This window comes from Lutra lutra, chromosome 7 (assembly GCF_902655055.1).
Source record: "Lutra lutra chromosome 7, mLutLut1.2, whole genome shotgun sequence".
Taxonomy (NCBI): Eukaryota; Metazoa; Chordata; class Mammalia; order Carnivora; family Mustelidae; genus Lutra; species Lutra lutra.
Genome location: NC_062284.1, coordinates 28,944,991 through 28,972,798, shown reverse-complemented (window position 1 = coordinate 28,972,798; position 27,808 = coordinate 28,944,991). Strand labels below are relative to the sequence as shown.

Genomic DNA, 27,808 nt, shown 5'->3' with positions numbered 1-27,808 from the left:
CTTAACCCACTGAGCCACCCCAGCACTCCCTTGTTGGCTTTTTAAAATTTTTTTTTAAATAATTTTATTTGGAAATAATCTCAAAGTTACAGAAAAATTACAAGAATAAGAATGATGCATCCAAGGTGGCCTCAAAACCCTTCATTTAGATTCACGTGTTCACATTTTGCCCTGCTTACTCTGTCATTCATGTTCTTGAGTGTGCTGTCTCTCTCTGCACCAGTATCATGGCCTTTAGTACTTCAGTGGGTATGTCCTAAGGATAAGTATATTCTAATTGAGCACATTGAACACTGATACAATACCTAAACCTTCCATTTGTGTTTCATTTGACCTCGTAACATCCTTTATACCATTTCCCCTCCAGTTCTGGATCCAGTCAAGGACCAGGTGTTATAGTTAGCTGTCCTATCTCTTTGGTCTCCTTTAATTTGGAACATTGCCATAGCTTTTAATCTTATGACATTGACATTTTGGAAGAATATAGTCCCTTCTTTTAAATGCGCTGCTCATTTTGGGTTTATCGGATGTTCCCTCTTGGTTAGATTAGGTTTTGCATTCCAGGTGGCTGGAGCACTATCCATGTCATGCGTCCTCTCAGGGTGTAACAACGGGAGCACACAATGTCATCTGGCCCACGATGGTGATGTTCATTTTGATCACCTGGTGTAGCATTCAGGGCCCAGTGAGGGAAAAGTGTAAACAGGAAATGATAGAAACAATTGCTAACTGGTAAAGATTGGTTAACTATGAAAAAGGGCTAAAGGGGAAAAAAAAAGGCCCTAAAGCAGCTTAGTAGGAAACAGCTGCAACCCAGAGGGTCAAGAGAGAGAGGACAAGCAACTAGGAAACTTAGAGCAGGGCCCTGCAAGTCTGAGGGTCCAGCCTCTGACAGGAGCATGCCGCCTGCCCTGTGCTGCAGGGTAGAGTGCCCGGAGGTGCCTGGCACTGAGCCAGGAGGGCAGAATGCTGGCACTGTGGAGAATGCTGCCGGCACCCATGCCAGACTGAAACGCAGTCTCCTTTAGCCCGGCCATTCTCTTCACAGGCCCCTCTTGGCTAGCTGGTGGAAGAGGAATGTCCCAGTGTGGCAAGTAAGGGAGACGCAGGGCAAGACTGACACACTTGGTTAAGGTGGTTTCTACTCTGAAGGGTGGAGTTACAACTCAGGCCATTTCTGGAGATGTTCTACTGTAAGACAAATGTTTAACTATCCTGCTCCTCATCAAACTTCCTTCATGGTTTAGCAAAGATTGCAGTCTGACCTAATTCAGGCTTTCTTTTGATGATTGTTGTTTTAGATTTTTTAGATTTCATCTTTCCTGTGATGGTTGTAAAACACTGTTCCATTCTGGCACTCCTTCCTTATGTACCACTCTGTCCTCCCTCCCTTCTCCCCCAGTTATTTTATATATCTGTTTATATTTGTTATGGACTGATGGATTCCCATTTTTTCCAGTGATCTAGAATATCTTATTTTCCTTTTATGTTTTGTTTTTGGTTCTCAAATAGTTCCACATTTGGCCACTGGGAGCCTCTTCAGGTTGCTTTCTGTGTCCCGACATTTTTGTTGAACATTTTTGTAATTTTTGACTTAATAAGATGTTCCAGGCTCTTCTTGTACCCCTGGTGCCCAGTCCTGGAGTCAGTTTCTGAGAAGCCTTGGTCCCTGGCACAACCTGTGCTCATTACTACCGGGGTGTCTTTGCCTCTCAGCCTATCAGAGCTTGTCTCACTCTTAAAATTATCCCCCCCCCTTTTTTTTGTTTGTTTTCCAAAAGTAACAGTGTTTTTAAAAATGTAAACCATAACAGACATCTATGAAGAAAAACATACCCACAGGTAGACAAGTATAGCAATGGTGTGTATCCTTCCAGACTATTTACATATATAAAACCAGATTTGGTGGTGGGGTTTAGTTTTGCTTTTGACTAATATATGAATTCTGTCCTACAAGGTCTTTTTTCCTTCTTCACCACATAGTATGTACTCTATATCAGAATGTAGACTTCTGACATTTTTGTTAGCTCCATGGATATATTAGTATCATGCTTAACATTCAGATGGAATCCAGCGGACATTCAGATGGAATCCAGCCTTGCTGCAGTGGGCACTTCCATATACCTACTGTGAGTCATTTCAACTTTTTTTATTGATTTTTAAAAACTCTTTATTGAGGTGAAATTCACATAGTGTTCACTTAACCACTTTAAAGTGCCCAGTTCAGTGGCATTTAGCACACTCACAGTATTGTGCAGCCACCTCCTCTCTCTGGTTCCAAAGCATTTACATCACCCATGTTGTGCATTTTTATTTGGACTCAAGGATGGAATCTTAGTAGTGGGTTTACTCTGGACCAAAAGCCACAGTGAAGGGTTTTTCGTAGCTACATCCACTCGCCCTCCAAAAAGGTTATTCCAGTTTATATTCCCACTAGCAAATGAAAATGCATTTCCCTTTATCCTCGTTGACACTTTGGGTGTTATCAGCCTTTATTTTTCTTCCAATCTGATAGATAAAAATATGTATTTTTTGACTAGTAGCTAGGCCCAGGATGTTTTCAAAGATGCCTCAGTCATTTGTGTCTGTTGGATTTCCAGTTTCTGTCATCTGCCTAGTTTGATACGTTGTTAGCAGTGGGGTTTTTTTCCCTTACAGGGCTGTTTACTTAGGAAACTTTTCCGTGAAATTCAGTGCCTGTTGCTGCTGTGGTGTGTGAGCTAATCTTCCTGATCTGTTTCCTGACTGGTTATTGTTGGTGTGTAGGAACACCTGCACTTCGGATTCATTGAGCTTGTGTCCAGTATCCAGTGGTTCTTGAAAACAGTTTGTATCTTCTGGGTGACTCTTTATTGCAGTGTCTCTGAGGTCTCCCGAGGGTGTTTGTGACCTTGTAGAAACACCTTAAGGTTTACCTACTGAACACCTTTCTGGACATGCTGAGTGCATCGCTAGTGGTGGGGAAATGGACTCACACACAGGTCCTTCTCTCCTGAGTTTATTTGCTGAAAGGAAAGTGGGTATGGAAATTATAATAATAGGATAGAAGAGAAACTGTTTATCTTTGCATCCCCAGTACCTGGCACATAGTAGGCCCTGAATGTCTGAAATAAGACACTGTGGTGCCATAAGAATATGATTTTCGTTTTTCTCTTTTTTTAAGCTGAGGAGCCCATTAGCCAGAAAGGTTCTTATCCCTGGCTGCATATTAGAATCACCAGGAGAATGTTTAAAATATTTATGCTCAAACTTAGCTGGCAGAGAATTGGTTTCAGTCTGTCCAAGGTGAGGCCAAAGCATGAGCATTTTAAAAAGACTTGTTAGTAACTCCACTGCTTGTCTGCCACGTAAACTCTATGAGTAGAGCTTGAGGTGGAGCGGGGCTCCCTCGCTCTTCCCGTTGGCTCCCAGCAGGGTTTGCTGGGCACAGTTTGAAAGCCAAGTCATCCCTTTGAGCATGTGGAGGCTGGTGTCCCCACCTGCTGGTGACAGTTTTGTTCGGGGCTTGTGCTGCTGCCTCACACGCCAGGATGGGAACGAGGCAGACATCCTGGTTCAGCCAGGGGAGCTGGCTCCCCTGTGCTGAGGTCGCAGGGCCTGGGAATAGCTATGGGAAGGTGGTGGGAATTAGGTGTTGGGCCTCTGTGCATCTTGTTTGGCCAAATAATGGATTGCTTCTCCTTTACTCCTTGTCACCTTTGGAAGGGACTTCCTGGTGTAATCACAGCTCTCCAGAGGGCATGCTGTGTGAGGATGGTTATGCCAAGCCCAGAGTTGCTGTTGATGATAGCCAAGATTCAGAAGTGGTGGGCCTTTTTGTTAAAAATGGCTTTTAGGTAGTGCTTTTATCTAATTTGAGCTTCATGGGGTTAGCAACTTACACAGAGGGCTTATTGCACCTGTATTACTGATGATGAAAATGTGGTCCAGAGAAACGGCAACTTGCCTAAGAGCACACAGGGAAGCCTGGGCCTGGCTCCACTCTGATGTTCTTCAGGGGCCATTCTCTACCCTCCCCGCTCCATCTGTCTGAGCAGCCCTCTGTTGGGAAGAGGGCTGTAGTTATTTGTACCCCCTGTTACACACATGCCAGCCCCCTCTTTGTCTGGCACCATCTCTTCTGCTGGGAGGGCTGTCGGTCCATTGATTGGTTCACAGCCGCTGAAGCTCTGACCCTCCTGGTGCCCAGAGTGGAGAACGCTGCAGAGGCAATGAATCTGACTTAGATTCATTTGTGGGTTTTTTCCCTGGGATGAATTGTGACCCCTAAGTTGCTTTTAGTTCCATTCTCTCACTCCCTGCATGACTGGAGCGCAGGCTCTGTTATCTAACACTCATTACCCAAGTGCCCTCTGGGACCTGTAGACACTGCAGCACCTGTCAGAGAGATGATGATAAATATCTAGGCCAAAAGTTTTTAAAAAATCTATGCAGTCGAATGGAATGCTCAATCAAGATGACAAGGTATTTTCAGAGAATAAATAAAGCACTGATACCTAACTTTCTCTTTTTCTTCCCTCTTGGCTGCCCATACATCACCTGACCCTGGTGGTCAGTCTTCTCAGCTGCCCTGCCTCTTCTGGGCCTTTGCTCAGGCTTTGTCCCTGCTTGCTAACCCCTACTCTGCCTCCTGCTCTGCCTGGGGAGGACCTGTCCGTCCTCAAGGTCTGGTTCAGCTCAGAAGTCGCTGCTCACCTCCTTCCTTTCCCCTCTTCCTGCTCCTGTCTTACAGCCTGTAAGTTACCAAGTCCTGTTGATCTGCTTCCCTTGTCCTTCCAGAATTGTTCTGCAGCCCCATTGTCACTTCCCAGACAAGCCACCATCACCTCTGTGTTGGGTAGCCTGGGCCTGGCCTCCTGCTCCCATCTCACCATGCTTGCTGTCTGCCTTGTGTCCGAGGGATTACGGCATCTGTGTATCCCTCTCTGGAATGAGTGAGCTCTTTGAAGGCACCCCTTTATCTTTGCACCCTTTGCCCCCCATTATCAAATACAGGGTCAATCAGGTCTCGTACGTGGCCATCCCAGGCAAGAATTTTCATAGGCCTTTATACACTGACTACTCTGTCCTTCGCAGAGTATAAGACCAAGCATAAGATTACATTTTCTTTCTGAACATCCCTATTTATAAATGTCAGATGGATCAGGACATTCGGTCACTTCTTTTGTAGGATATGCCTTACAAGGGAAAAGGACATTTTCAGAAGGATTTAAGCCTCAGTCTGATTTTTCTCAGAAGCCCAGCGCCTTTCCCTACCCCAACTGCCACACATCCTGTGGTCGAAGCACTGGTGGGTGACACCCAGCGAAGGGCCAGCTGGAGTCCTGCTTCCAGGGTCCTACCCTGTCCCGGGCTGCCTTGGGCTGTTCCACCCCTGCCTGCCCCAGCATGAGTAGTACTCGGGCGGAAACAACCCTTTCACTGCTTAATAGACTCGTGAGGTGCCCACGCCCAAGACAGCGGAGAGGCTACACTCCAAAGGCACTTTCCCTCCCAGAAGAACAAAGCCTGTCCCCTCTTCACCAGGTGCCATGTTTGCTTAGTCACACACACTTGTTTGCTCAGCTGAGGAAGATGAGGCATGGCTGGAAGTCTGCAGGGGCCATGGGAGCAGCCCCCTTTAAGGGGCCCTCCTTGCCCTCTGCCTGGTACAGACCTTGGTCAGAGGCCTCATTTTTGTTACCGTGGCACTTAACATTTGCCTGGGCATGTGGGCTTTTGTGGGCGCCACAAGCTGCCTGTCACCAGAAATATTCACGCTGATGGTGGTACCCAGTGTCCAGTGCCCGTCTGGGGCAGGCAGGCAGGCATCGTGCAGGAGGTCAGATTAGATTCTCCCAGAGGCTCTTCTGGTTCTGGATCCTGGAGATTCCAGTGCTGACCCTCACTTCCTTCTCCGTCACACATGAACCCTCTCAGCCCATGGTGGGCTACTGCAGGCGGGCAGGAGCAGAAAGGAACCCCCTTTCCTCTCTCAGAATAGCCTCCCTGTTTCCTTGGTTTTTCTTGGGTCACCTATTCTCAGAAGTCTCATGACTGCTCTCAACCTCAGGACATTTCCTGTACTGTCATTAACTTTCTGGGCTGCTTGGTCTCTTGACTGAGTCAAGAGCTCCTTGAATAAAGCAAGGGACTGAGGCTTTACTCCTCTTGCTCACATGGGGCAGACCACAGAAGCTTACAAATGAGCAAGCAAAGGAACAGTCCTAGAGAAGGGTGGTCTGCAGGGGACAGTAACCGCCTTCAGCAGAATCTCTCAAGGTGTGCACAGTGGAGGAGTATGGCATGTCCCCCTTCTGCCCCTGCAGTCTGGCCCCTTGTGCTGACAGTGTTGGGCTCCCACAGGCAAGTGAGGGGGAGGCCCGGGACTGAGGAGCCATCAGTTCACAACGCTCTCTCCCTGACACCCACTCCTAGTGCCTTCGGCAAGGGTGGAGACTTCTGTGGCCAGAGCAGGACTTTGGCAGGCCTTGGCCAGCAGTGGAAGTTGTGTTTCTGGGGGCCTGGGTCCAAATAAGAGAAAGGCCTGAGAGCATGTAGAACAGAAGAGGAGTGGTCCCCGCAGGGCCCAGAGCTGGCCTGCATGGGCTCTGGAGCCCCTGCCTGGGTGGGATTTGCCGTGTCTGACGGGGAGTGGCACAGGCTGCAGTGGCTTCCCGGTGCCTCAGCTGGGGGTGGAAGACAGGATCACTTGTACCCACGAGGTGCTAAGCCTGTCTTCCTGGACTCTACACCATGGCCCCTTCACCTCCAGGGGACCCATTGCCTGTTTCCTTCCCAGACTGAGCTTGGCTCATCCCCAGAATGTTCTAGGCATTTCTGTCTCCTCCCTGTGTGCCCATATTTACCCCACCCTGATGCTCTTTTCTTCTTTGTGCCCTGTCTGTTGCTGTTGTTCCAACACCTGTTTTTAGTCCCTCTGCCCAAAGAAGCCTAGTGCCCCATTGCAGGTCTCCTGAGCCCTTTCTCATCGCCCCACCCTGTCCTCCCAACCCCTGCAGCCTTCTCCCATTTGCCCGCATGTGAGTGTGTCTCCCTCACAGTCTGGGAGTTCCCAAACTGGGGCCGGGCTCTTCTCCCCACCAGCAGACCTCAAGACAGACTGGACTGGGCCTCCGTGAGGACACTCAAAGTAAGTAAGCTCTGCCCGCCCCCCCTCATCCCCCAGACTTCTTCCCTCACTCCTTTGCCTCATCTTGGTCGGGGTATTTGGACATGGGGGCAGAAGAGCAAAAGGGACCCCTGCAGACCAAGGAATAAAAATGCACTCCTTTATTCCCTGTAGGAGAGACAGCTCAGGGAGCTGTCAGCATCCATCCTGAGGGACAGGCTCCATCTTGGGACCCCAGCAAGGCCAGGGCAATGATTAGGGGTACCACTGGCCCCATAGGCAGGGCAGGTCCAGGTGGGGGCTGCTTCCCCTTCCTCAGAGCTTTTCCAGGTAGGAACCAGGGACGAAGCCACGCTGCCCATTCCGTTCCACTGTCCACCAGCCATCCTCCCCCTCCAAGATGACTTCCAGGATGTCTCCCGTGGAGATATCCAACTCGTCGGAATTCTGGGCAAGAGAACAAAAGTGCGTTGGGCTGGAAGGGCTGCTTTGGGGGGCTGGGGGTGGGCTCTGGTTGGCACCCCACCCCAGGCAGTAAATGCAAGCTTGTCTCCTGGGGGGCAGAGTCCTCAGAGCTGCACGTGGCCTCCTGGAGCCACAGGACGAAGCTGCTCTCTGGGCTGGGGTGGCCTCTGGAGACAGGTAGGGTGTGGGGTATCTGTGGGACTCAGCCTCCCGCCCTCCCTGGTTTGTCATTGTAGGCCTCCGTCACCCTGGGGCTTCTCCTCCCCACTTGCCCCCTGCTGCCCCCGTCCCCCAACTCAGCTCCAGACACAGGGTCAGGTGTGCTCACCGTACTGCACATATTTCCAGGCCCACCGCGTGCAGCCTCCCCGCTGCTGGTGAGCCAGCCCCTGTCATGCAAGCATACTCTCATTCTCTTGGCCTGTCCCCCTGCCAGCCAAGGACCAGACTTTGGGAGTCTGCGCAGCCCACGTAGCCCCGAGGGGATGCTTTCCTTTGATCCGCGTGAACTAAGGGGGCTCTGCAACCCTCACCTCAAAGCAGGGAGCAGACTGGACTCCCGAGGATCTTGGCACAGCTGCCGGGTGGCCCCTAACCATCCTCTCTCCCCACAGACCTCGGAAAACCAACCCCGGCCCAGCTGAGGGGCTCATTCTGGCTGTGGCCTGTTCTTGGCACCCATGGCCCCAACCGGAGGGCACAGAGGCTGACCCACAGACCCTTTCCTGCAGGTAGCCCCAGCCTCCATCAGCGCGCCTGCCCCTGCACGCACACCTAGGCAGACATAGGCCCTCGTACCCTTCATCATTTGCTCAGCACAGGTACACAGAGGCCACTCCTAAGTGGCAGCTGCTGTTCTAAGGGCACATTCCCCCAGCACACTTCCAGGGCACGTGCCTCTGTGTGACCACGCTTAGGCATATGTGGCCCTCCTGAGGAAGGGAGGGTGAGGGCCTCACCTGGGCCGTGTAGTCATAGAGCACCCTGTATCCCTGGGCTGGCAGGGTTGGGGGGCCCGGCGCCTCCTTCACTGCGATGGCAGAGTAGACAACCTCATTGTGTTCAGGCATTGGGGTCAGGGTCTCTGTAGAGGCGAAAAGCAGCATGAGAGGCCTGGAGCCCACCCATCAGAGGCCATGATCCCCGGAGACACCCCTGGCATGGAGCTTCCCCAGGCTTGGATGAGCCACCCCACAAAAGCATTTGGACAGCCCATCCATGCCATAAGGAGTCTTCTCCTTTCCCCTGGGGTTAGTTGTTCCGCAGCCCCCATGTCACCCCCGGTCACCTGCAGAAGCTGCCAGTGATATAGTCTTGGGACTTCCATGCAGCAGCCCAGAGAACCTGGGGACAAGAAGGAAAGTGGCCCTGGAGGGAGGGGGATGAGGCAGGGGGCCCGCAAAGCTTCAGGGCTAGGGCCATATGGCCCTCAGGCACAGAGCAATATGGAGTGTCCCTCAGGCCAGAGGGCTCTCCCAAGGGTGGTCCCCTCAGAGTTCAGCCCACTCATGCCCCGCTGGGACCTTCTCCTGCCTGGACCCAGCCAATCCTATCTCCCTGCGCTCCACCGTGACCCGGCCAGCCCAGCCACTCCCTGACCATGCAATGTAGGGACTCCAGTGTCCACATGAGGCAGTGCCAGGGTAATTCACCCCTTCCCCTGTGCCTGGCTCAGGTCTGGGCTGAGCAGGAGTCATGAAGTTTTGTTGAATAAAACAATGGAACAAGCAAGAAGCAGACACTCTGTGCACCGGTGGGGAGGCAGATGTGGCTACCCCATGAAGCAGGCAGTGCTAAGGGCTACATAAGTCGAGGCTGACGCTATTCCCAGCATCAGGAAAGGCTTCCAGGTGGGGTCGAGCCAAATCCTGAAAGAGCTTTACCAGGGAGATGGCACAAGTCTTGGCCAGTGAGCGGCAGCAGCGCAGGGGGGGCTCCGCATGGGTGGAGGAGTTTGTGGAGTGGGCGCGTCTGGGGGTGTGGGAGACAAGACTGGAATAGGCACCAGGCCAGACCCCAAGGGGCCCTGAGTGTGGCTCGGGACTGTGGGAGACTGTCCTGGAGTGCTACCTGGGGCACAAAGGGCCTTTCCCACAGGTGGGGACACTCAGTGATCCCACCCCCACAAATGAGCCCTGGGCCTGGAAGTGGACACACATGCCCAGGATGGAGACACAGAGACAGGCGCATGTAGACCTCAGGCCAGGCATCTGCAACAGCAGTGGCATAGTCCCGTCCCTTGGGCCACTGAGTCAGGGTAAAAGCCAGCAGGCCTGTGACTGGGAGAAGCAGAGGTCATGGGCCCCCCCACTGCCCGTTTCTCTAGAATTATCTAACCCTGTGACACCAGTTCCTTTAGGCACTTCCCAGCTGCTGCACACCCCTCCCCCGCTGAGCCTGGCTTCTACCTGGCCCCTGTAGTGGCCCCTGCCCATCCTGCCAGGGGCCAGGCCCCCTCCACCCGGTCGGGCGTCCCTCTCTCTCGTCCTCAGGAAGACACCCCTTTCTCGACACCGCCCCAGATGAGCTCTTCCATCCAGTCGTTTAAATGACCATCTGTGTTGAACTCCAGGTTCTCCCCAGGGCTGCAGGGAGGCCCGAGTCCCCCACGATTCCACCAGGTAAGATGGGGGGGGGGGGCCTGCCCTCCTCCTGGGGTCATTGGCTCCTCACAGTTCCTGGAGGGGCACGCTGGGCTTCCTGTTGAGCACGGGTGGTTGACCTCTGCCTCCAGAGGCGTCCTCCAGGGGAGGCTCCAGGGTTCCTGAGGCCTCAGGAGAAAGCTGTCCTCCTAGGGCTGGGGGACCCATCAGCCCATCCTCCTCCTTCCCCACCACCTGCAGGCTGGGCCTTCTCTGCATGAGCAGAGAAGAGGGAGAGAGGGCATCACAGGGGCCTCAGAGTGGGAGTGGGGCGCAGGCACACATGAAACCCACAGATGCTCTCAGATCCCCAGCGACAGGGCACACGGCCCACTCAGGAACCTGGAGGCTGCTGGAGGGCTCCCTGAGAAGGCTGTAGTGCTCTCAGTGGGCTGTCACCGTTGTGCCTGCCAGGCCTGAACCAAGAGAGCCCTTAGGTTCTGAGTCTGATGCAAACAACTCATGGGCTCTGGATCTAGAGAAAGCAAGTGACTTGTGCAGGTGACACAGTGGCGCATGGTACAAGGGGCCTCTGCAGCCAGGCCAGAGAAGAGGCCCTGAGAAGCCCGGGGAACTCTCCCAAGAATCTCCGGCCTGTTCCTGTGCCCTGGTCCTGCCCCAGCTGGAGAGTGTCACCACTGCAGCGTGACTGTCCAGGGCACCAACCCAGGGTAGCAGCCCGGCCCAAGAGACATGGAAGCCAGCCTGGAGTCTCCCTGGAGCTCCAAGTACAGTCACTGGTGAGTAGTGGGCTGTGATTATTTGCTTAATGTCTGGGACCCCTTTGGGCTGCAGGTATCATGAGCCACATTGAGTCTGTCTTGTCCCCAGAGTGCCCAAGACCTAACACAGCACCAGGTTCACAGCAGGAGCTCAATAAATACATGTGGAAGAGCCACTTGCAGGTGGGAAGATTAGACCCCCTTCCTGGTGCCTCCCCAGCCCCATCAGGCTCCTCACCTCTTTATCATGCCGCAGGATGGCTGGACGCCAGGGCTGCCCGATGACGGGGTGACCTCCCGATCATAGTAGTTCTGGTAGGGCACAGGAGCTGTGGGCAGCAAGCTGGTGAGGCCCACGGTGGCCGAGGACAGGGCAGGCAGGACCTGTGCCACCTGATACTGCAACTTGTCCCCATCCAGAGACCCAGACTGAGGCCCCACTTTCCCATTCTGGCCCAAGGCTGCCTCCGGGCAGGGAAGGGGCCGCTCTCACTTCTATGAGACATGGAACCAAAGAGGTTCTAAGAGGGGTCCCCATCCCTACTCCCCCTTCTGAGTGTTGCGGCAGGCAAGGAACCCAGCTAGGGGCCTGCATTGTCCCCGACCCCTCCTCTGGGTCTGCCAAGGCTTCTTCGCCCAGAAGTGAGCTGTGAGCTGCCCTGTCTTGTCCCAGCAGTGGAGGCTCAGCTGGGGCCAGGCATCCTTGGGACAGATGGGGCTGGCCCCAACGGCTGTGCTGCCGCGGGCTGGGCCTCACCTGGGGGCTCAGTGCCTGTGCTCTTGGCTTGGATGAAGCCATCGATGTCGGCTTCCACGCTGCAGCCTTCTAGTGTCACCCGCACCTCCTCGTAGAGCTGGGGTTGGGAAAGAGCAGAGGCTGAGGGTCCTTGATGTCCACCCTCGTCCAAGTCCTGCTCCTCAGTGGGCCTGAACTCTGGCCAGGGACCCCCATCCCACCAGCCTCCTCTCGGGCCTTGTGTGCACGGCTCAGTGTCTGCATTTGGGCACCATGGCATGAAGGGTCAGAGCCCTGGCTGCCAACTTATCCTGGTTCCTAAACACTAGCTATGCACAAGGTCCTGTGCGAGGGGTGTACCTCTCTCCTGCCCTCGGAAGTAGACACCGCTTTCCCCACTTCACAGACAAGGAAACAGGGCAAGTGTCTTGCCCAAGGTCCCAGAGCAAGAATTCAGTGCAGCCAGACTGGATTTCATTTGACAGGATCCAAAGCCCACACTCCTTCTGCCACAAGGAGGCCACCAGGTGAGCTCAAGTCATTTTCAGGGGAGAAAACTCCAAACCCCGTAGTCCATGGGCAGAAGGGGTCAGGCAAGGAACAGCAGTGGGCATCAGGGAGTCCCAACTACCTCAGAAGAAAGCTCATGGCTCTCAGGCTGCATTAACAGAGGTCAGAGCCCCCGGTGTGGAAGTGGCAGTCCCAATTTCCTGGGGGAACCCCCCTGATACTCCTGGCATATAGAGTGCAGTAAGGGGAACCAGGACACCCCACAGGGACTGGGGGCAGAGGAGAGACTCTTGCAAGCACCAGGTGTGGAGTAAGCTGCCCAGGGTCTTCCAGCCTCTCTGCAAAGCTCTAAAATGCAGTGTCCACTGGCCTCCCCAACCCCAACAGGGGGGACAGGCACTCTGCAGCCCTGAGAGCAGAGCCAAGGACCGTGGAGCAGAGTAAGCAAGGAGGCAGATGCCTGGGCAACCCCTGAAGCAGCCTTCCAGGTAGGGAGGCCTGGGCCCTGCACCGAGCCCCTGTCCTTGGGACCCTGAGTGTTTGTTGATGGACTCAGATGGACCCAGGCATGCTGCTGTCTGCAGGCTGCCCTCCCCTCACACCCCACCCCTGGCTTACTCCCTGCCCCTCCCTGCCCATGCCCCCCCACCTCATCATCCTTGACACACTGCAAGGACAGCTGGTTGCAGTGCACCCACATGGCGTTGCGAAGGATGGTCAGTCGGTCAGACTCTTGCAGCTGGAAGGCCTGGGAGGTGGAGGCGGGATGGTATTGAGAAGTGAGGAAGGGCTTCAGGGCCAGGCCAGACTTGGCACTGCTCCACCCAGCTGGTGCTGACTAGCTTACACCCTGCTCTGCTGAAAGCCAAGTCCAAAGGAAACACCCTTCTTGGGGGATCCCCATCCCCACCTCAGAAGCCTGAGGCTTCTGGTTCCTGCCCTCACCCTCCCTCCAGGCTCCACCACACACTGGGAAAAAGTCCTGGGGAGTGTTGTAAGAGGAGCACTAGACCCGGAGCCCTGAAGCCTTTGTCCCAGGCCTTGTCTACCAACAGGACCCAGAGAAGCTATGAGTTTTGTCTGAGCCTCAGTTTTGCCTTCAGCAAAAAAGGGGGAGGGATGCCTGCCTATAACAAAGGGGCCCAGGGCACAAAGCAAGATGGTGAGTTCCCAGAGACATGGACCCAGCACGGGGCCTGGGAAGAGAGTAGACGGGTGAATGAGGGAATGAGGTCTTCCTCTCACCACTGCCTTGCTTGCCCCCATGAAGCAGCTGGAGGAATGAACATCTTTCCCATTTTGCAGCTGGGAAAACAGGCTCCATGCCCGAGGTCACTCACCTCACAGGTGGTCCGGTGCTCCTGCTCCCACTCGCCCCGCACCTTCTCCAACTGCTCAATGTTCTGCTTGTACACTCGCTCTGGAAGCACAGGTGGTCCTCAAGGAGGCCAAGGACCAGGCACACTCCCCGACCCCTACCCCTTTGCTCCTACAGTGCCACTGTATGTACAGAGTGCCCTCCAGATCCTTGGAGTGCCCCCTCCTCCCGCAGACCTGCCCTGGCTTGTGGTGCCTCATCTGAATGCCTGTTATGGCCACCTATTCTGGTATCGGTCTTTTGAAGGTGACTCTTAACTTCCCACTGTGCTCTGAGCTGCCCAGTGCTACAGTCGAGCCCATCCCTCAAGATCAGAGTTCAGGCCTCTTGTCATCCCTGGGTCCCACCCCCTCACCCTTCGTAGATGGGAAAGTGAGGCCTGGAGAAGGCAGCACTGAAGGAGGTAGGAGCATGGGAGCTGCGGGATGGAACCCAGCAGGTTTGGCCATGACCTCCATTCCCCAGAAATCTGAGGGACGCCTATCTGCCAGCCAAGGGAGAAGCTGGGTCCTGGGAGAGGCAGAGCAGAAGGGAGAGCATTTCCAGGGAGAGTGGGGGTGAGCTCTCTGGACTAGGAGGTGTGCCAACAGAGACAAAGGGTGTTGGGGGGAGGGGTTCTGGCATCAGGTGAAAAATAGAAGAGAAAGATCTAGAGGAGACTGTGTGTGTATGAGAGAGGTGAGTGTGTCTGTCTCCCGTGATGGCAGGAATGTGAAAGTCCTGGGCTCTGGAGCCAGAGCCTGGGCTGAAATACAGTTACCACCACTTCTTGGCTGTGTGACCTTAGGTAAATTACTTTACCTCTCTGTGTGTCAATTTCCTTGTTTGTTAAAAAGGGAGATGCTAGAGTGTGGCCAAGCCACTAGGGGCTAACCTCACCCACTAGCACACCTGCAGCAGCTGTAGCCAAACCTGTCAGCTAGCCATGCTGGTCGGTGACCAGCCCTCCGCACCAGCAAGCCTGCAGCAGTCAAGGCCACGTCACAACAGGAGGGTATATGTAGCACACACAGGTGATACCTCTGGAGTCCTGGTACTAGTGAACAGGAAGGATTGTGCTATTGGGCCCCACAGGACAACTTCTACATAAGACCACTACTTTCAAGTCCAGGATTCATAACTGACCTACCTAATACATAGAAACAAACACAGAAAAAATGGGGAGAAGAATATGTTCCAAATGAAAGAATAAAACAAAACCTCAAAAAAACAAAACAAAACAAAACAAAACATAAACAATCTACCTGGTAAAGAGTTCAAAGTAACAGTCATAAAAATGCTCACCAGACTTGAGAGAAGAGTAGATGAACTCAGAACTTCAACAAAGATACAGAAAATATAAAAAAAGAACCAAGCAGAGCGGAATAATTTAATAACTGAAATGAAAAATACACTCTAGTGTATTTTTAGCACCTGGGTGGCTCAGAGGGTTAAGCCTGTGCCTTCGGCTCGGGTCATGATTTCAGGGTCCTGGGATAGAGCCCCACATTGGGCTCTCTGCTCAGCGGGGAGCCTGCTTAGCCCTCTTTCTCTGCCTGCCTCTCTGCCTACTTGTGATCTCTCTCTTTCTATGTCAAATAAATAAATAAAATCTTTAAAAAAAAATACACTAGAGGAAATCCACGGCTGATTAGAGGATGTAGAACAGATCAGTGATCAGGAAGATAGGGTAGTAGAAAATATCCAAGATAAATAGCAAGAAGAAAAAAGAATTTTAAAAATGAGGATAGGTTAAGGGACATCAGGTGTACTAAAATTTGCATTTTAGGGGTCCCAGAAGGTAAAGAGATAAGGGGGCAGAAAACTTACTTGAAGAAATAATAGCTGAAAACATCCCAAACTTGGGGAAGGGAATGGACATCTGGGTCCAGACATCCAAGGTCCAGTAATCTCAGAAAGCCCCGAATAAGACAAGACAAATCCAAAGAGGACCACACCAAAACAAATAATCATTATGAGGTCAAAAATTAAACCTAAGAAATCTTAAAAGCAGCAAGAGAGAAGCAACTAGTTATATATATATATATAAAAGACACCATAAAGCTACTAGCTGATTTTTCAGCAGAAACTTTGCAGGCTAGAAGAAAGTGGTGTAATATTAATAAAATGCTGACAGAAAAGAAGAAAAAAACAACTTAAGGGATGTCTAGCTGGCTCGGTGGGAGTGTGTGACTTGATCTTGGGGTTGCGAGTTTGAGCTCCATATTGGATGTAGAGATTACTTCTTTTTTTTTAAAGATTTTATTTATTTATTTGACAGAGACACAGCGAGAGAGGAAATACAAGCAGGCGGAGCGGGAGAGGGAGAAGCAGGCTTCCCACGGAGCAGAGAGCCCAGCGGGGGGTTCAATCCCAGGACCCTGGGATCATGACCCGAGCCAAAGGCAGATGCTTAATGACTGAGTCACCCAGGCATCCCAGATGTAGAGATTACTTAAAAAATAAATTAAAAACCCTAAAATCAAGAATATTTTACTTAGGGGCGCCTGGGTGGCTCAGTGGGTTAAAGCCTCTGCCTTCGGCTCAGGTCATGATCCCAGAGTCCCAGGATCAAGCCCCACATCGAGCTTTCTGCTCAGCAGGGAGCCTGCTTCCCTTCCTCTCTCTCTGCCTGCCTCTCTGCCTACTTGTGATCTCTGTCAAATAAATAAATAAAATCTTAAAAAAAAAAGAGAACATTCTACTTAGCAACATTATCATTCAAAGAAAAGTTAAAGGAGTTCATCATCATTAAACTGACCTTATAAGAAATATTAAATGGATTTCCTTAAATGTAAAAGAAAAGGCTGTAAATAGAAGCAAGAAAGTGAAAGGGAAGAAATGTCACTAGTAAAAGCAAACATATTGTAAAAATAGTAAATCAATCACTTATCAAGCTAGTATGAAGGTTTAAAGAAACAAGTATATCGGGCGCCTGGGTGGCTCAGTGGGTTAAGCCGCTGCCTTCGGCTCAGGTCATGATCTCAGGGTCCTGGGATCGAGGCCCGCATCGGGCTCTCTGCTCAGCAGGGAGCCTGCTTCCCTCTCTCTCTCTCTCTGCCTGCCTCTCCATCTACTTGTGATCTCTCTCTGTCAAATAAATAAACAAAATCTTAAAAAAAAAAAAAAAAGAAACAAGTATATCTACAAAACGTAATCAAGGAATATGGAAAATAAAAAGATATAAACTATGACATACATAAGATGTAGAGGGAGGAGTAAAAATTGCAGTGATTTTAGAACGTGTTGGAACTTAAGTGACTATCAACATAAAATAAACTGCTATATACATAGAATGTCATATATAAATCTCATAATAACCACAAACCCAAAACCTATAATAGATAACACAAAAAAGAGAAAGGAAACCAGGTGTAACACTAAAGTTACAAGTCACAAGGGAAGAGAACAAGAGAAGAACTATAAAAACAACCAGAAGACAGTTAACAAAATGCCAATAAATACATACCTATCAGTAGTAACTTTAGATATAAATGTACAAAATGCTTGAATTAAAAGACATAGGGTGACTGAATGGATAAAAAATAACACCAATCTAGGGGTGCCCGGTGCCTCACTTGGTTGAACATTTGATTCTTGATTTCAACTCAGGTCATGACCTCAGTCTCATGGGATCAATACTCATCCTGGAGTCTACCTGTCTCTCTCCCTGGTCTTGCTCTCTCTTTCTCAAATAAATAAAATCTTTTTTAAAAAAAATAAGGCCCATCCAAATATTGCCTACAAGAGCCTCACTTCAGACCCAGAGACACATACAGATTGAAAGTGAAGGAATGGAAAAAGATATTCCATGCAAATGGAAGCATCAACAACAACAAAACTGGGGTAGGAATACTTACATCGGACAAAACAGATTTTTCAAAAAGACTGTAATGAGACAAAGATGGGCATTACACAGATAAAGGTATCAGTCCAACAAGAGGATATAACAATTGTAAATATCCACGCACCCAACATAGGGACACCTAAATATACAAAGCAAATAGTGACAAACACAAAGGGAGAAACTGACAGAAATAACAATATTAGGAGACTAACTCCACTTACATCAATGGATAGATCATCCAGACAGAAAATCAGTAAGGACATGATGTCTTTGAATGACACTTTAGAGCACATGAACTTAAGATACGTAGAGAAGATTCCATCCCCAAACAGTAGAATACATATTCTTTTCAAGTGTACATGAAATATTCTCCCGGGTGGGTGACATGTTAGGCCACAAAACCAGGCTTAGTAAATTTAAGAATATTAAAATACTATCAAGCATCTTTTCTGGTCACAGTATGAAACTAGAAATCAATTACAAGGGGAAAACTGAAAAAAAAAACACAAATGCCTAGAAACTAAACAACATGCTACTAAACAGCCAATGGGTCAATGAAGAATTCAAAAAGGAAACCAAAAAATACTTGGAGATGAATGAAAATGGAAATGCAACATTAGAGAATCTCTGAGAGGTGGCCAAAGCAATTATAAGAGGGAAATTTATACCAATACAGGCCTACCTCACAAAACAAGAAAAACCTCAAATGAACAATTTTACCTTACATCTAAAGGAACTAAAAAAAGAACAAAGCCCAAAGTTAGTAGAAGGAAGGAAATAATAAAGATTAGAGTGGAAATAAATGAAATAGAGACCAAAAAAAAAAAAAAAAGATTAGATCAATAGATCAATAAAACTAAGGGCTGCTGGGGTGCCTGGATGGCTCAGTGGGTTAAGCCTCTGCCTTCGGCTCAGGTCATGATCTTGGAGTTCTGGGATCAAGCCCCGCATCGGGCTCCCTGCTCAACAGGGAGCCCGCTTCCTCCTCTCTCTCTCCCTGCCTCTCTGCCTACTTGTGATCTCTCCCTCTCTGTTAAATAAATAAATAAATAAATCTTAAAAAACAAACAAACAAACTAAGAGCTGCTGCTTTGAAAAGAAACAAGATTGAAACAAGATTGATAAACTTTTAACCAGATTCATCAAGAAAGAGGACTCAAAATCAGAAATGAAAGAAAAGTTAACAACTGACACCACAAAAACAAAGAATTATAAGAGACTACTAGAAAAAAAATAGATGCAGAAAAACCATTTGACAAAACTCAACATCCATTCCTGATAAAAACTCTCAACACATGGGTTTAGAGGGAACATACTTCAACATAATGAAGGCCATCATATGACCTGATCCACAGCTAACAGTGAAAAGTTGAAAGCTTTTCCTTTTCGATCAGGAGTAAAACAAGGATGTCCATTCTCACCATATTTATTCAGCAATCAGAAAAGGAAAAGAAATATCCAAATCGGTAAGAAAGAAGTAAAACTGTCACTGTTCACAGATAACATGAGACTATATAGAAAGCCCTGAAGCTTCCACCAAAAAAACTATTAGAACTAATAGATGAACTCAGTAAAGTTGCAGGATACAAAATCAATACACAGAAGTCTGTTGTGATTCTGTACACCAATAATGAACTAGTGGAAAGAGAAATTAAGAAAACAATCCCATTTATAATTGCACCAAAAAGAATAAAATACCTAGGAATAAATGTAATCAAGGAAATGGGAGACCTATACTCTGAAAACAAAGGCCTTGATGAAAGAAATTGAAGACAACACAAATAAATGGAAGATACACCATGTTCATGCTTTAGCAAATTTAATATTGTTACAGTGTCCACACCACACAAAGAAATTTACAGATTCAGTACAATCCCTATAAAAACACCAACAACATTTTTCACAGAACTAGAACAAATTCTAAAATTTGTATGGAACCACAAAAGACCCTGAACAGGGACGCCTGGGTGGCTCAGTTGGTTAAGCCGCTGCCTTCGGCTCAGGTCACGATCCCAGCGTCCTGGGATCGAGTCCCGCATCGGGCTCCTTGTTCTGTGGGGAGCCTGCTTCTCCCTCTGCCTCTGCCTCTGCCTGCCACTCTGTCTGCCTGTGCTCACTCGTGCTCTCTCTCTCTCTGACAAATAAATAAATAAAATCTTAAAAAAAAAAAAAAAAGACCCTGAACAGCCAAAACAATCTTGAGAAAAAAGAGCAAAGCTGGAGGTATCACAATCACAGATTTCAAACTACACTACAAAGCTATACTAATCAAAACATGTACTGGCACATAAACAGATTCATAGGTCAATGGAACAGAATAGAGAGCCCAGAAATAAACCCCTGCTTGTATAGTCAATCAATCTATGACAAGGAGGCAAGAATATACAATGGGGAAAAGACAGGCTCTTCAATGAATGGCACGGGGAAAACTGGAGAGCTGCATGCAAAAGAATGAAACCGGATGACTTCCTTATACCATATACAAAAATAAGCTAAAATGGATTAAAGACCTAAATATGAGACCAAAACCATAAAAGTCCTAAAAGAAAACCTGGGCAGTAAACTCTTGGATGTCAGCCTTAGCAATATTGTTCTGCATCGGTTTCTTCAGTGAGGGAAAACAAAAGCAAAAATAAACAATTGGAACTACATCAAACTAAAAATTTTTGCACAGCAAAGGAAACCACCCACAAAATGAAAAGACAACCAACTGAATGGGCAAAGGACAATATTAAAAATATATAAAGAACTCATACAACTCTACATTTAAAAAAAAAAAAAAACCCGGGGACACCTGGGTGGCACAGTCTGTTTAGTGTCTGACTGTTGTTTTCAGCTTGGGTGATGACCTCAGGGTCCTGGGATCAAGCCCCACGTTGGGCTCTGTGCTTAGCATAGAGTCTGCTTGAGTTTCTCCATCTCCTGATGCCCCCCACCATGCATTCTCTTTCCCTCTCTAAAGTAAATAAATAAATCTTGGTGGTGGTGGTGGGGTACCCAATCTGATTAAAAAGTGGGCAGAAGACCTAACTTTTCCAAAAATGACATACAGATGACAAATAGACATGTGAAAAGATGCATAATATCACTTATCGTCAGGGAAATGCAAATCAAAACCAGTGAGATATCACCTTATATCAGTAAAAATGGCTAGGATCAAAAAGACAAGAAACAACCAATGCTGGTGAAGACGTGGAGAAAAGGGAACCCTCTTGGACTATTGGTGGCAATGCAAGCTGGTATAGCTACTATGGGAAATAGTATGGGGCTTCCTCAAAAAATTAAAAACAGAACTATCATACAATCCAGTAATTCTACTTCTGGCTATTTACTTGAAGAAAATGAAAACACCAATTGAAAAAGATACATGCACCCCATGTTAATTCCAGCATTGTTTACAATAGCCAAGATGCGGAAGCAGCCTGAGTGTCCATCAACTGATGAATGGATAAAAAAGTGGTATATATACACAACAGAATACTATTCAGCCATAAAAAGGAACGAACTCTTGCCATTCATGACAATATGGATGAACCTAGAGGGCATGATGTCAAGGGAAATAAATGAGACAGAGAAAGAGAAGTGCCGTATGATTTTACTTTATGTGTGAAGTCTAAAACATAAAACAACAAAAAAACAGAATTATAAGAATAGAGAACTGGTGGTTGCCAGAAGGCAAGGGGCTAGGAGGACACACAAAATGGGGGAAGAGGATGAAGAGCTATAAACTTCCATTAGTAAATTACATGAATCACAGGGATGAAAAGTATAGCCTAGGGAACAGAGTCAATAACGTTGTAATAACACTGCACGGTGACAGGTGGTAACCACATAGATCGTGGTGAGCTCTGCCTAATGCTTATGATTGTCAATTCACTATGTCGTACACATAACATATAACATCATACGCCAACTATGCTTCAGTTAAAAACTTAAAAGGGAGAGAGCAATAGCAGCCACCTCATAGGGTTGTTTTTTTGTTCTGTTTTTTTAAATATTTTATTTATTTATTTGACAAACAGAGATTATAAGTAGGCAGAGAGGCAGGCAGAGAGAGAGAAGAGACAGCAGGCTCCCCGCTGAGCAGAGAGCCCAATGCGGGGCTTGATCCCAGGACCCTGGGATCATGACCTGAGCTGAAGGCAGAGGCTTTAACCCACTGAGCCACCCAGGTGCCCCACCTCATAGGGTTGTTAAGCAGAGTAGTTGAAACACACAAAGCCCCAAGAACATGGATGTCTTTATTTTACTCGCATGATTATGTGAGAGTGGTGAGCATGTGCCTCTGTGGAGTCATGTGTCCGTGTGTGTCCCCAAGGCAAGGAAAGAGTGCCAGGGGGCGGGGGGCAGGCCTGTCTGGCCACCCTCCCAGGTCAGAGCAAGCGAGCAGGGCCGCGTACCTGCCTCCATGGCTGAGTCCTTGCACTGCTTGGCCTTATTCTGGCTCTGAGGAGAGAGAGGGAAAGCAGAGCTGAGCTGGCCCCAGCCCTCGGGGGCCCAGCCTCCCCAGGGGGGCTCTGAAGGGCTTCTGTCCCAGCCTTCCTAAGCCACCTAAGAGGACACTCAGCAGCCAACTGTGGGCACGTCCCACCATTACCTCCAGCTTCACCCCACAGAGCACCACAATCAATAAAGGTCCAATACAAAAAAATAAAAACAGAAGCATGTAGCCCATGCCTACACGTGCTACAACTGGACGTGAAGACCTGAAGGAGAAATGTGGACGGGCAGGTCCCGCCGCTCCACCTGGCCACTGCTGACCCCACTGGCTGGGGCTTGGGCTCTGCCCTCGACTTGCTGCCCCTAACTCACCCTCCGGCCCCTGCTCTTTCTGGGCCTCAGCTTTCCTGTCTGTGCAATGGGCGCAATGTGCTCTCGGGCCCTGGTATCTCTGGCAGCCCACCCTGGTCCAGAGGCCAGAGCAGTCAAGATCTCGGGTGCTTGATGACCTGGGTGTGCATCCTTTCTCCACTGCTTCCTGGCTCTGAGACCTTGGACAAGTCATTCACTGTCTCAGGGCCTGTTTCCTCTCCGGCACATGGGTCTCCTGAGCCCCTCTCCATGGGTTATGTGAGAATTAAGCTGGCCGTGCCTGTCCATGCCCTGAGACTCCAGGAAACCCCTTTTGCAGCTGAGGAGATGGAGGTTCAGAGAGGAGTGAGCAGATATCCCAGCTGCAGACCTTTCTTAGGGTGTCTATGGCACCTCCTTCCCTCCCTACCCTGTTTCAGCCCTAGGTGACACCATTCGGCCTCAGTGGCTCCACGCACCTTCTCCACCTGCTTCTGGGGGCCGTTGGTGCTAATGCGTTCGAAGGCCTGCTCAGCATCATCAGCATCCCGGCACTTCTGCTCATATGACTTCTTGGACTGGGTGGGAGGGGGTGAAGAAGTGTGACTGTGGGGGCGCCCACAGTGAGGGTCCCTGAACCCAGCCTCCCCTCTCCCTGTTGGGGGCCTGTGGGTGGAGTGGGGGCCTCCTCACCAGGGACAGGGGTCTAGGGGTCCAGAAGGGAGATGGAGAAGAGAGTTTTATTCCCAGGCCCTGCCCCACCTGGGGACTCCGGCCCTGCCCATGGCCACATCCTGTTTAGAGACATGGTCCCATCAAACCACCAGCAAGTCCCCCCAAATGCCATGCATCCTCATGATGCTGGCCTCTCCCTGTGTTGTCCCCTCTTGCAGAACCCCTTTTCTCCCTCTCAGCTGGAGTCCCAGGGGACACAGCTCAGCAGTCTCTTGTCCCTCCACCCTGAGTCCCCAACTGACAGCATAGATCATCCTGTGGGCCACTGTCTGGGACTGACTGCCTGCTCCTCAGTCAGGAGCCCCCCAAGGGCAGGGCCTGGGCCTAGCCACATGGGCCCTGGTTTCCCCGTGCATCCCCGAGCACCCAACAGGCCATGGTGTCTGTTGTCGGACAGGTGGTCAGAGGCCAGCCCCGTCCCGGGGGCCCAGCTCAGGGCTCCTGGGGTCTGCACCATGAGTCCCCCACGCCTCCAGGCCCAACACCCTCACACTCACATCCATGGCCTTCTTGTAGAGCGATAGCTTGCTCTTCTGGACCCGGTCCATGACAGCCTCGTACTGTAGGGGACATGGGGCTCTGAGCAGGGGTGCTGTGGCCCCTGGATGCTCCCCTAGGCCAAGAGGATGAGGTGGCCCCGGGATGAGGCACAGCATCCCCTCCTGGCTCTGAAGGGGACAGTGACAAGACGTCCTCTCTCCCACTCCCCGCTCTTTCTCAATCTCTGCTCAGGACAGAAAACTAGAGCCCAGGACAGGATGTGTCCATCATGACTTTTTGCTTCAGACTCCAGCCAAGACTTGATCTCTGTCCCTGGAATACCCACCCTGCACACATGCACGCACGCACGCACACAGACACACAGAGACCCCCCTCGTGGCTTCTGTACATTCTCACACCTGTCACTCACTGTGTACACACTCTGGCACACGCATGCCAAGCTCCACATGACACACACACAGAAGTACACACTAACAGGTCCCCAGTGTCCCCACTGCTCACACTTGCACATGCAGGCCTTCGTGTGCACATTCACGGGATGTCCACACACCACACACAAGTACGCACAAGCATACTCTTGCACGTCCCTGTGCACAGCCATGGGCCTGTTCACACGGGAACACACACCCCTGCCACCAAACTTTTGCCGCCTGTGGGCACACAGGGCCAGTGCACTCTGACCTCACCTCGCAGGCTTCTTTTTCAGGCAGAGACTGAAAGGCAGCTGTGACAGAGATCGGGGTGTAAGGAGGACCGGGGCTGGCTTTGCCTCGGGTCTCAGTGGGGCCAGGGCTGACAGGGAGCCCTCCGGCAAGCCAGCGGGTCACAGAGATATAGGCACACACACATGAGACACACGCACCTCAGAGGCAGGCACACACGTGTGCCGCCCCCCCCCCCGCTTCCCCCTCCCCCTCACACACACGTGTTCATATGCACACGGGTGCATACACATGAGCCCAGGCTGTGTTCCTGCAGACTACCCCACAGTTCTTCACTTGGGGGGGGCCCTGGCCGCTCTGGGGAAGGTGTCTCTGAAACACCCCCTCTGGCCACAGGAGAACTCAAAATAGGCAGTCTGGGGCCTCCCTGTCTCAGCGGGTGCTCTGCACCCTGCAGGCAAGCCCCAGCTTCAGAGAGGCCACCTGCTCCAGCACCTCGAGGTGGAGCTGGCCTCTGGGGCTGGCTTCGGAGACCAGCTGTCTGCTCAGGGACCCAAATTTAGAATCCTGAAAGCCTGAGCCCCCGACGTGGCTGGCTGGGTGGGCAGGGAGGGCAGCCACACTAGATTTCTGTGGTCAGAGCCACTCATCAGAGCCGGAGCCTATCTGAGAAGACCAAGGGGGGCCGGACCAGGGCTGGGTCCCCAAAGCCTGCAGGAGGGAAACTTGAGGCACAAAAGGAAAAGAGCTTGCCCAGGACACCCAGGCCCAGCCTGGCTCCAGCCGTGAGCAGGCAAACCTTTCCCCTCACAGCTCAGTTGTGTGGACTTCTCCATTTCCGGTTCTCTGGAGAGTCTGCAGTGATCCTTCACCTCCAAGCAAGAAGTGTTTCTGTGTGCTGGCCTCTCCCATCCTGCCTGGGGCGTCGCCCTCATCACATTGAGTGCGCACACGGACCCAGCTGCCTTCCCAGCAGCCAAATGCTCAGCCACTCAGAGAGTCTCAGGCCTGGGAAAGGACCCTGGGACACTGAGGTCACCAAGCCTGTCCCCACCCTACCCCTGTAGGTTCCCTGACAAAGAACCTCCAGACTCTACTTGCATACCTCCCGTGATGGGGACCTTACTTCCTTCCCATGTAGTCCCTCCGCCTAGGGACAGCCACGCCCCATCCACAGGTGAGAAGTACCTGTGGATGCCAGGGAAGGCCTGGCAGCCCCCCAACAGGCTCTGTCTGCCCCTCTCAGCCTGGGCAGCATGGCAGAGCAGCTGCAAAGGCCAGCCGCCAAGTCTGCCTTTCTCCTGCTCAAACAGCCCTGACCCTTGGGCTGAGGACCAGTTTCTGGCAACTCCCCAAATCAGGCTGCCGCCTTTGGATACCCCCAAACTGTGAGGATCCACAGTCTTTTGTAGGAGGATAATCAAGAAGACCCATGCCTTTCCCTCTCCCTGGCATGAGACAGCTCAGGGGAAGACCCCCAGTGGGGCTCTCAGGCCTGCATGCTGGGCCCTGATTCCAGGGCCCCGTCTCAGCACACAGCCATCCCCTCACCATCAAGTCACTCTTATACCCAAGCCTGGAGTGCAGTCTCCCACCCTCCCTGGGCTCTGTCTGGAGGGACCATTCCCCACAACCTTCTCAGTGAGGATGCCCCACCCCCGAGCACCCGCCTTACCTTCTTCCTCTGCTCCTTCTGCCTCTCGCGGAACTCCTCAAGGCTCCGCAGCTCCTCGCGCAGGGCCAGGGCCAGCTGGATGTGGGAGCTGCCCACATTCTCCATCTCTGGGGGCAGAGCACACGGGTGAGGAGCTTCAACCACGCACACACTTACCTCTGCCCAGACCCGCCCCACACCTCCCAGATCCTCCACTAGCCTTAGGGCCCTGTGCGCAGCCTGAGCAATGCCCTCCCCACCGCTCCCCCACCCCCCACTAGAACCTATCTACCTCCACCTATGGGGACATGGCTGTTCCCAAAAGGTCCTGTCACTCTGCAGCCTGGGGTTGGGGACAGTCGGGACTTACGCTGCTTCAGGGAGTCAAAGGAGGCCCTCAAGGAGCTGCAAAACAGAAAGGCCAGGGTCAGCGGGAGGAGGGCATGACAGGACGGAAGCACCCCCCCCCCCCCCGCCCCAGGGACTTTTCATTTGATGGGAAAGCCCTAGGTCACTCACACACACTGATCCAGACCCAGACAGTGACCATCACTCAGAACCAAGCTGGGATTTCTGGAAGGCAGAATTCCTCTTCGGGAATGGTAAAGCTATCACACCTCCCAGCTGTGGTGCAATGCTCCTGGCTTCGTGTTTTCAGGGCTCTCCCTCCCTCACCCAGGCCATCAGGACGAGCTGAAGCGGGACAGCAGAGGGTACAGACCTGGCTTTAGGCGAGTGGCCTGGAAGGTGTTTGGAAGAAGCTGGAAGGGCGAGGCAAGCCAGGCAGGGGTACCAGAGGAGAGAGATGTGGGCAAGAAGAATGGGACGTAGGGGGGAGGACAGTAAGAAACTGTCCCTGTTCCTGGCTGAGGTGGCTGGGCACACAGTGGTGACATTTCCAAGAGCAGACCCAGGAGAAGTACGTGAGCCAGGAGGAGTACACAATAGGGTGCACTGAGCAGGGGTGCCTGAGAGAGCGTCTCAGGAGGAGTCAGGAGGCAGCAGTGCAGCTGTTCTGGAGTAGAGATGTGGGCCCTCGGAGAACAAGAAGGGAAGAGGCTGGCCCTGGGGGAGAACGCCCAGGGGTGAGGCTGCAAGACAGCAGAGAAAAATACAGGGCACCCAGGTACATGCGGATTTCAGACAAACAACAAATAGTGTTTTAATATAATGTAATATATGGATCATACTTACATCTAAAAAGTATTTGTTGTTTATCTGAAGTTTGCATGTAACTGGGCCTCCTATATTCTATGCAGTGGCCTGGCCCTACTGTGCGGACTGACCCCCAGAACCACAAATGAGCTAAGGTGTCGGAGCCCACCCAGGACCCAGTCCTGTCTCCTGAGGGGTAACGGGGTGCCATGAAACAAACATCTCCTTGGGTCGGAAACGCAACCAACAGGGGTGAAAGGCTCTCTCCAGGTCACTGGGGTTCAGGGGCTGGGACCACTCGGTGGGGTGAGCTCCCTGCCTGATGGAGCAGGAGAGTGACTGGCAATCCCAGCCTGGGAAGGCAGCAGGCCCTGGGCAGGGGCTCCCGCTCCGCACTCCCACATGCACCAGAAGCAGACCCAGGAGCCGAGTAGCCTGAGTCCAGGCAAGGCTCTGCTGTGCACTCACTGTGCGACCTTGGGCAAGGGACTTACTCTCTGTGCCTTGGTTTCCCCCTCTGTAAAATGGGGATAATAGCACAAACAGGACGGTGATGAGGAATAAATTAATTAATAGGTCTAAAGTACCTCTGTCAGGACATGGCTGCTGTCGTGCCACCCTCCCCCGAGTCCACATCTGCACATCCCAGTCCTGGGGGGGGGGGGTTCCCCCAGGCCCCTGAACCTGACCTGAGCTATATACTGCCCCGCCTAAGAGCTTACTGGGTGCCCACAGTAATCAGAAACCCCCCAGGTCTTGCTTTCAGCTAGGGGTTCCCTTGAGGTTCTCTCTGGGGCTCCATAGGTCGGGCTCCCTTCCCCCACCTCGGCCTCCCACCTCCACCCCGCCGTCCATGCGGGCATTGATAACAGACTGACTTGCGTCCACCAGCAGCTGTGTGAGGGATGCCTAGGCCTGTG

At 51.3% G+C, this 27,808-nt stretch overlaps 1 protein-coding gene and 1 long non-coding RNA gene across 5 annotated transcripts in view; one reads left to right on the top strand and one right to left on the bottom strand.

Annotated features, from left to right (window-relative positions):
* Positions 1–28: 28 nt before the first annotated feature.
* LOC125104665 (uncharacterized) lies at positions 29–14,975 on the top strand. 2 transcript variants are annotated; one of them, XR_007128691.1, is made up of 3 exons: positions 29–7,132; positions 8,191–10,197; positions 10,720–14,975. It is a non-coding gene; the product is annotated as an uncharacterized LOC125104665 (long non-coding RNA). The 2 variants fall into 2 exon arrangements; XR_007128690.1 differs by having other exon boundaries at positions 8,191–10,958; positions 12,083–14,975.
* Positions 7,255–27,808, bottom strand: part of PSTPIP1 (proline-serine-threonine phosphatase interacting protein 1) — a 48,225-nt gene continuing 27,671 nt past the window's right edge. For all 3 annotated transcript variants that reach the window (XM_047737340.1, XM_047737343.1, XM_047737342.1), the window contains 12 exons: positions 26,104–26,138; positions 25,755–25,861; positions 23,414–23,476; positions 22,661–22,759; positions 21,791–21,836; positions 13,527–13,606; positions 12,836–12,934; positions 11,698–11,794; positions 11,179–11,269; positions 8,865–8,920; positions 8,536–8,660; positions 7,255–7,558 (listed from right to left, as the gene is read on the bottom strand). In XM_047737340.1, coding sequence (XP_047593296.1) covers positions 7,427–7,558; positions 8,536–8,660; positions 8,865–8,920; positions 11,179–11,269; positions 11,698–11,794; positions 12,836–12,934; positions 13,527–13,606; positions 21,791–21,836; positions 22,661–22,759; positions 23,414–23,476; positions 25,755–25,861; positions 26,104–26,138 — 1,030 coding nt within the window. In that variant the 3' untranslated portion in view covers positions 7,255–7,426. The remainder of the gene's footprint in view (positions 7,559–8,535; positions 8,661–8,864; positions 8,921–11,178; positions 11,270–11,697; positions 11,795–12,835; positions 12,935–13,526; positions 13,607–21,790; positions 21,837–22,660; positions 22,760–23,413; positions 23,477–25,754; positions 25,862–26,103; positions 26,139–27,808) is intronic.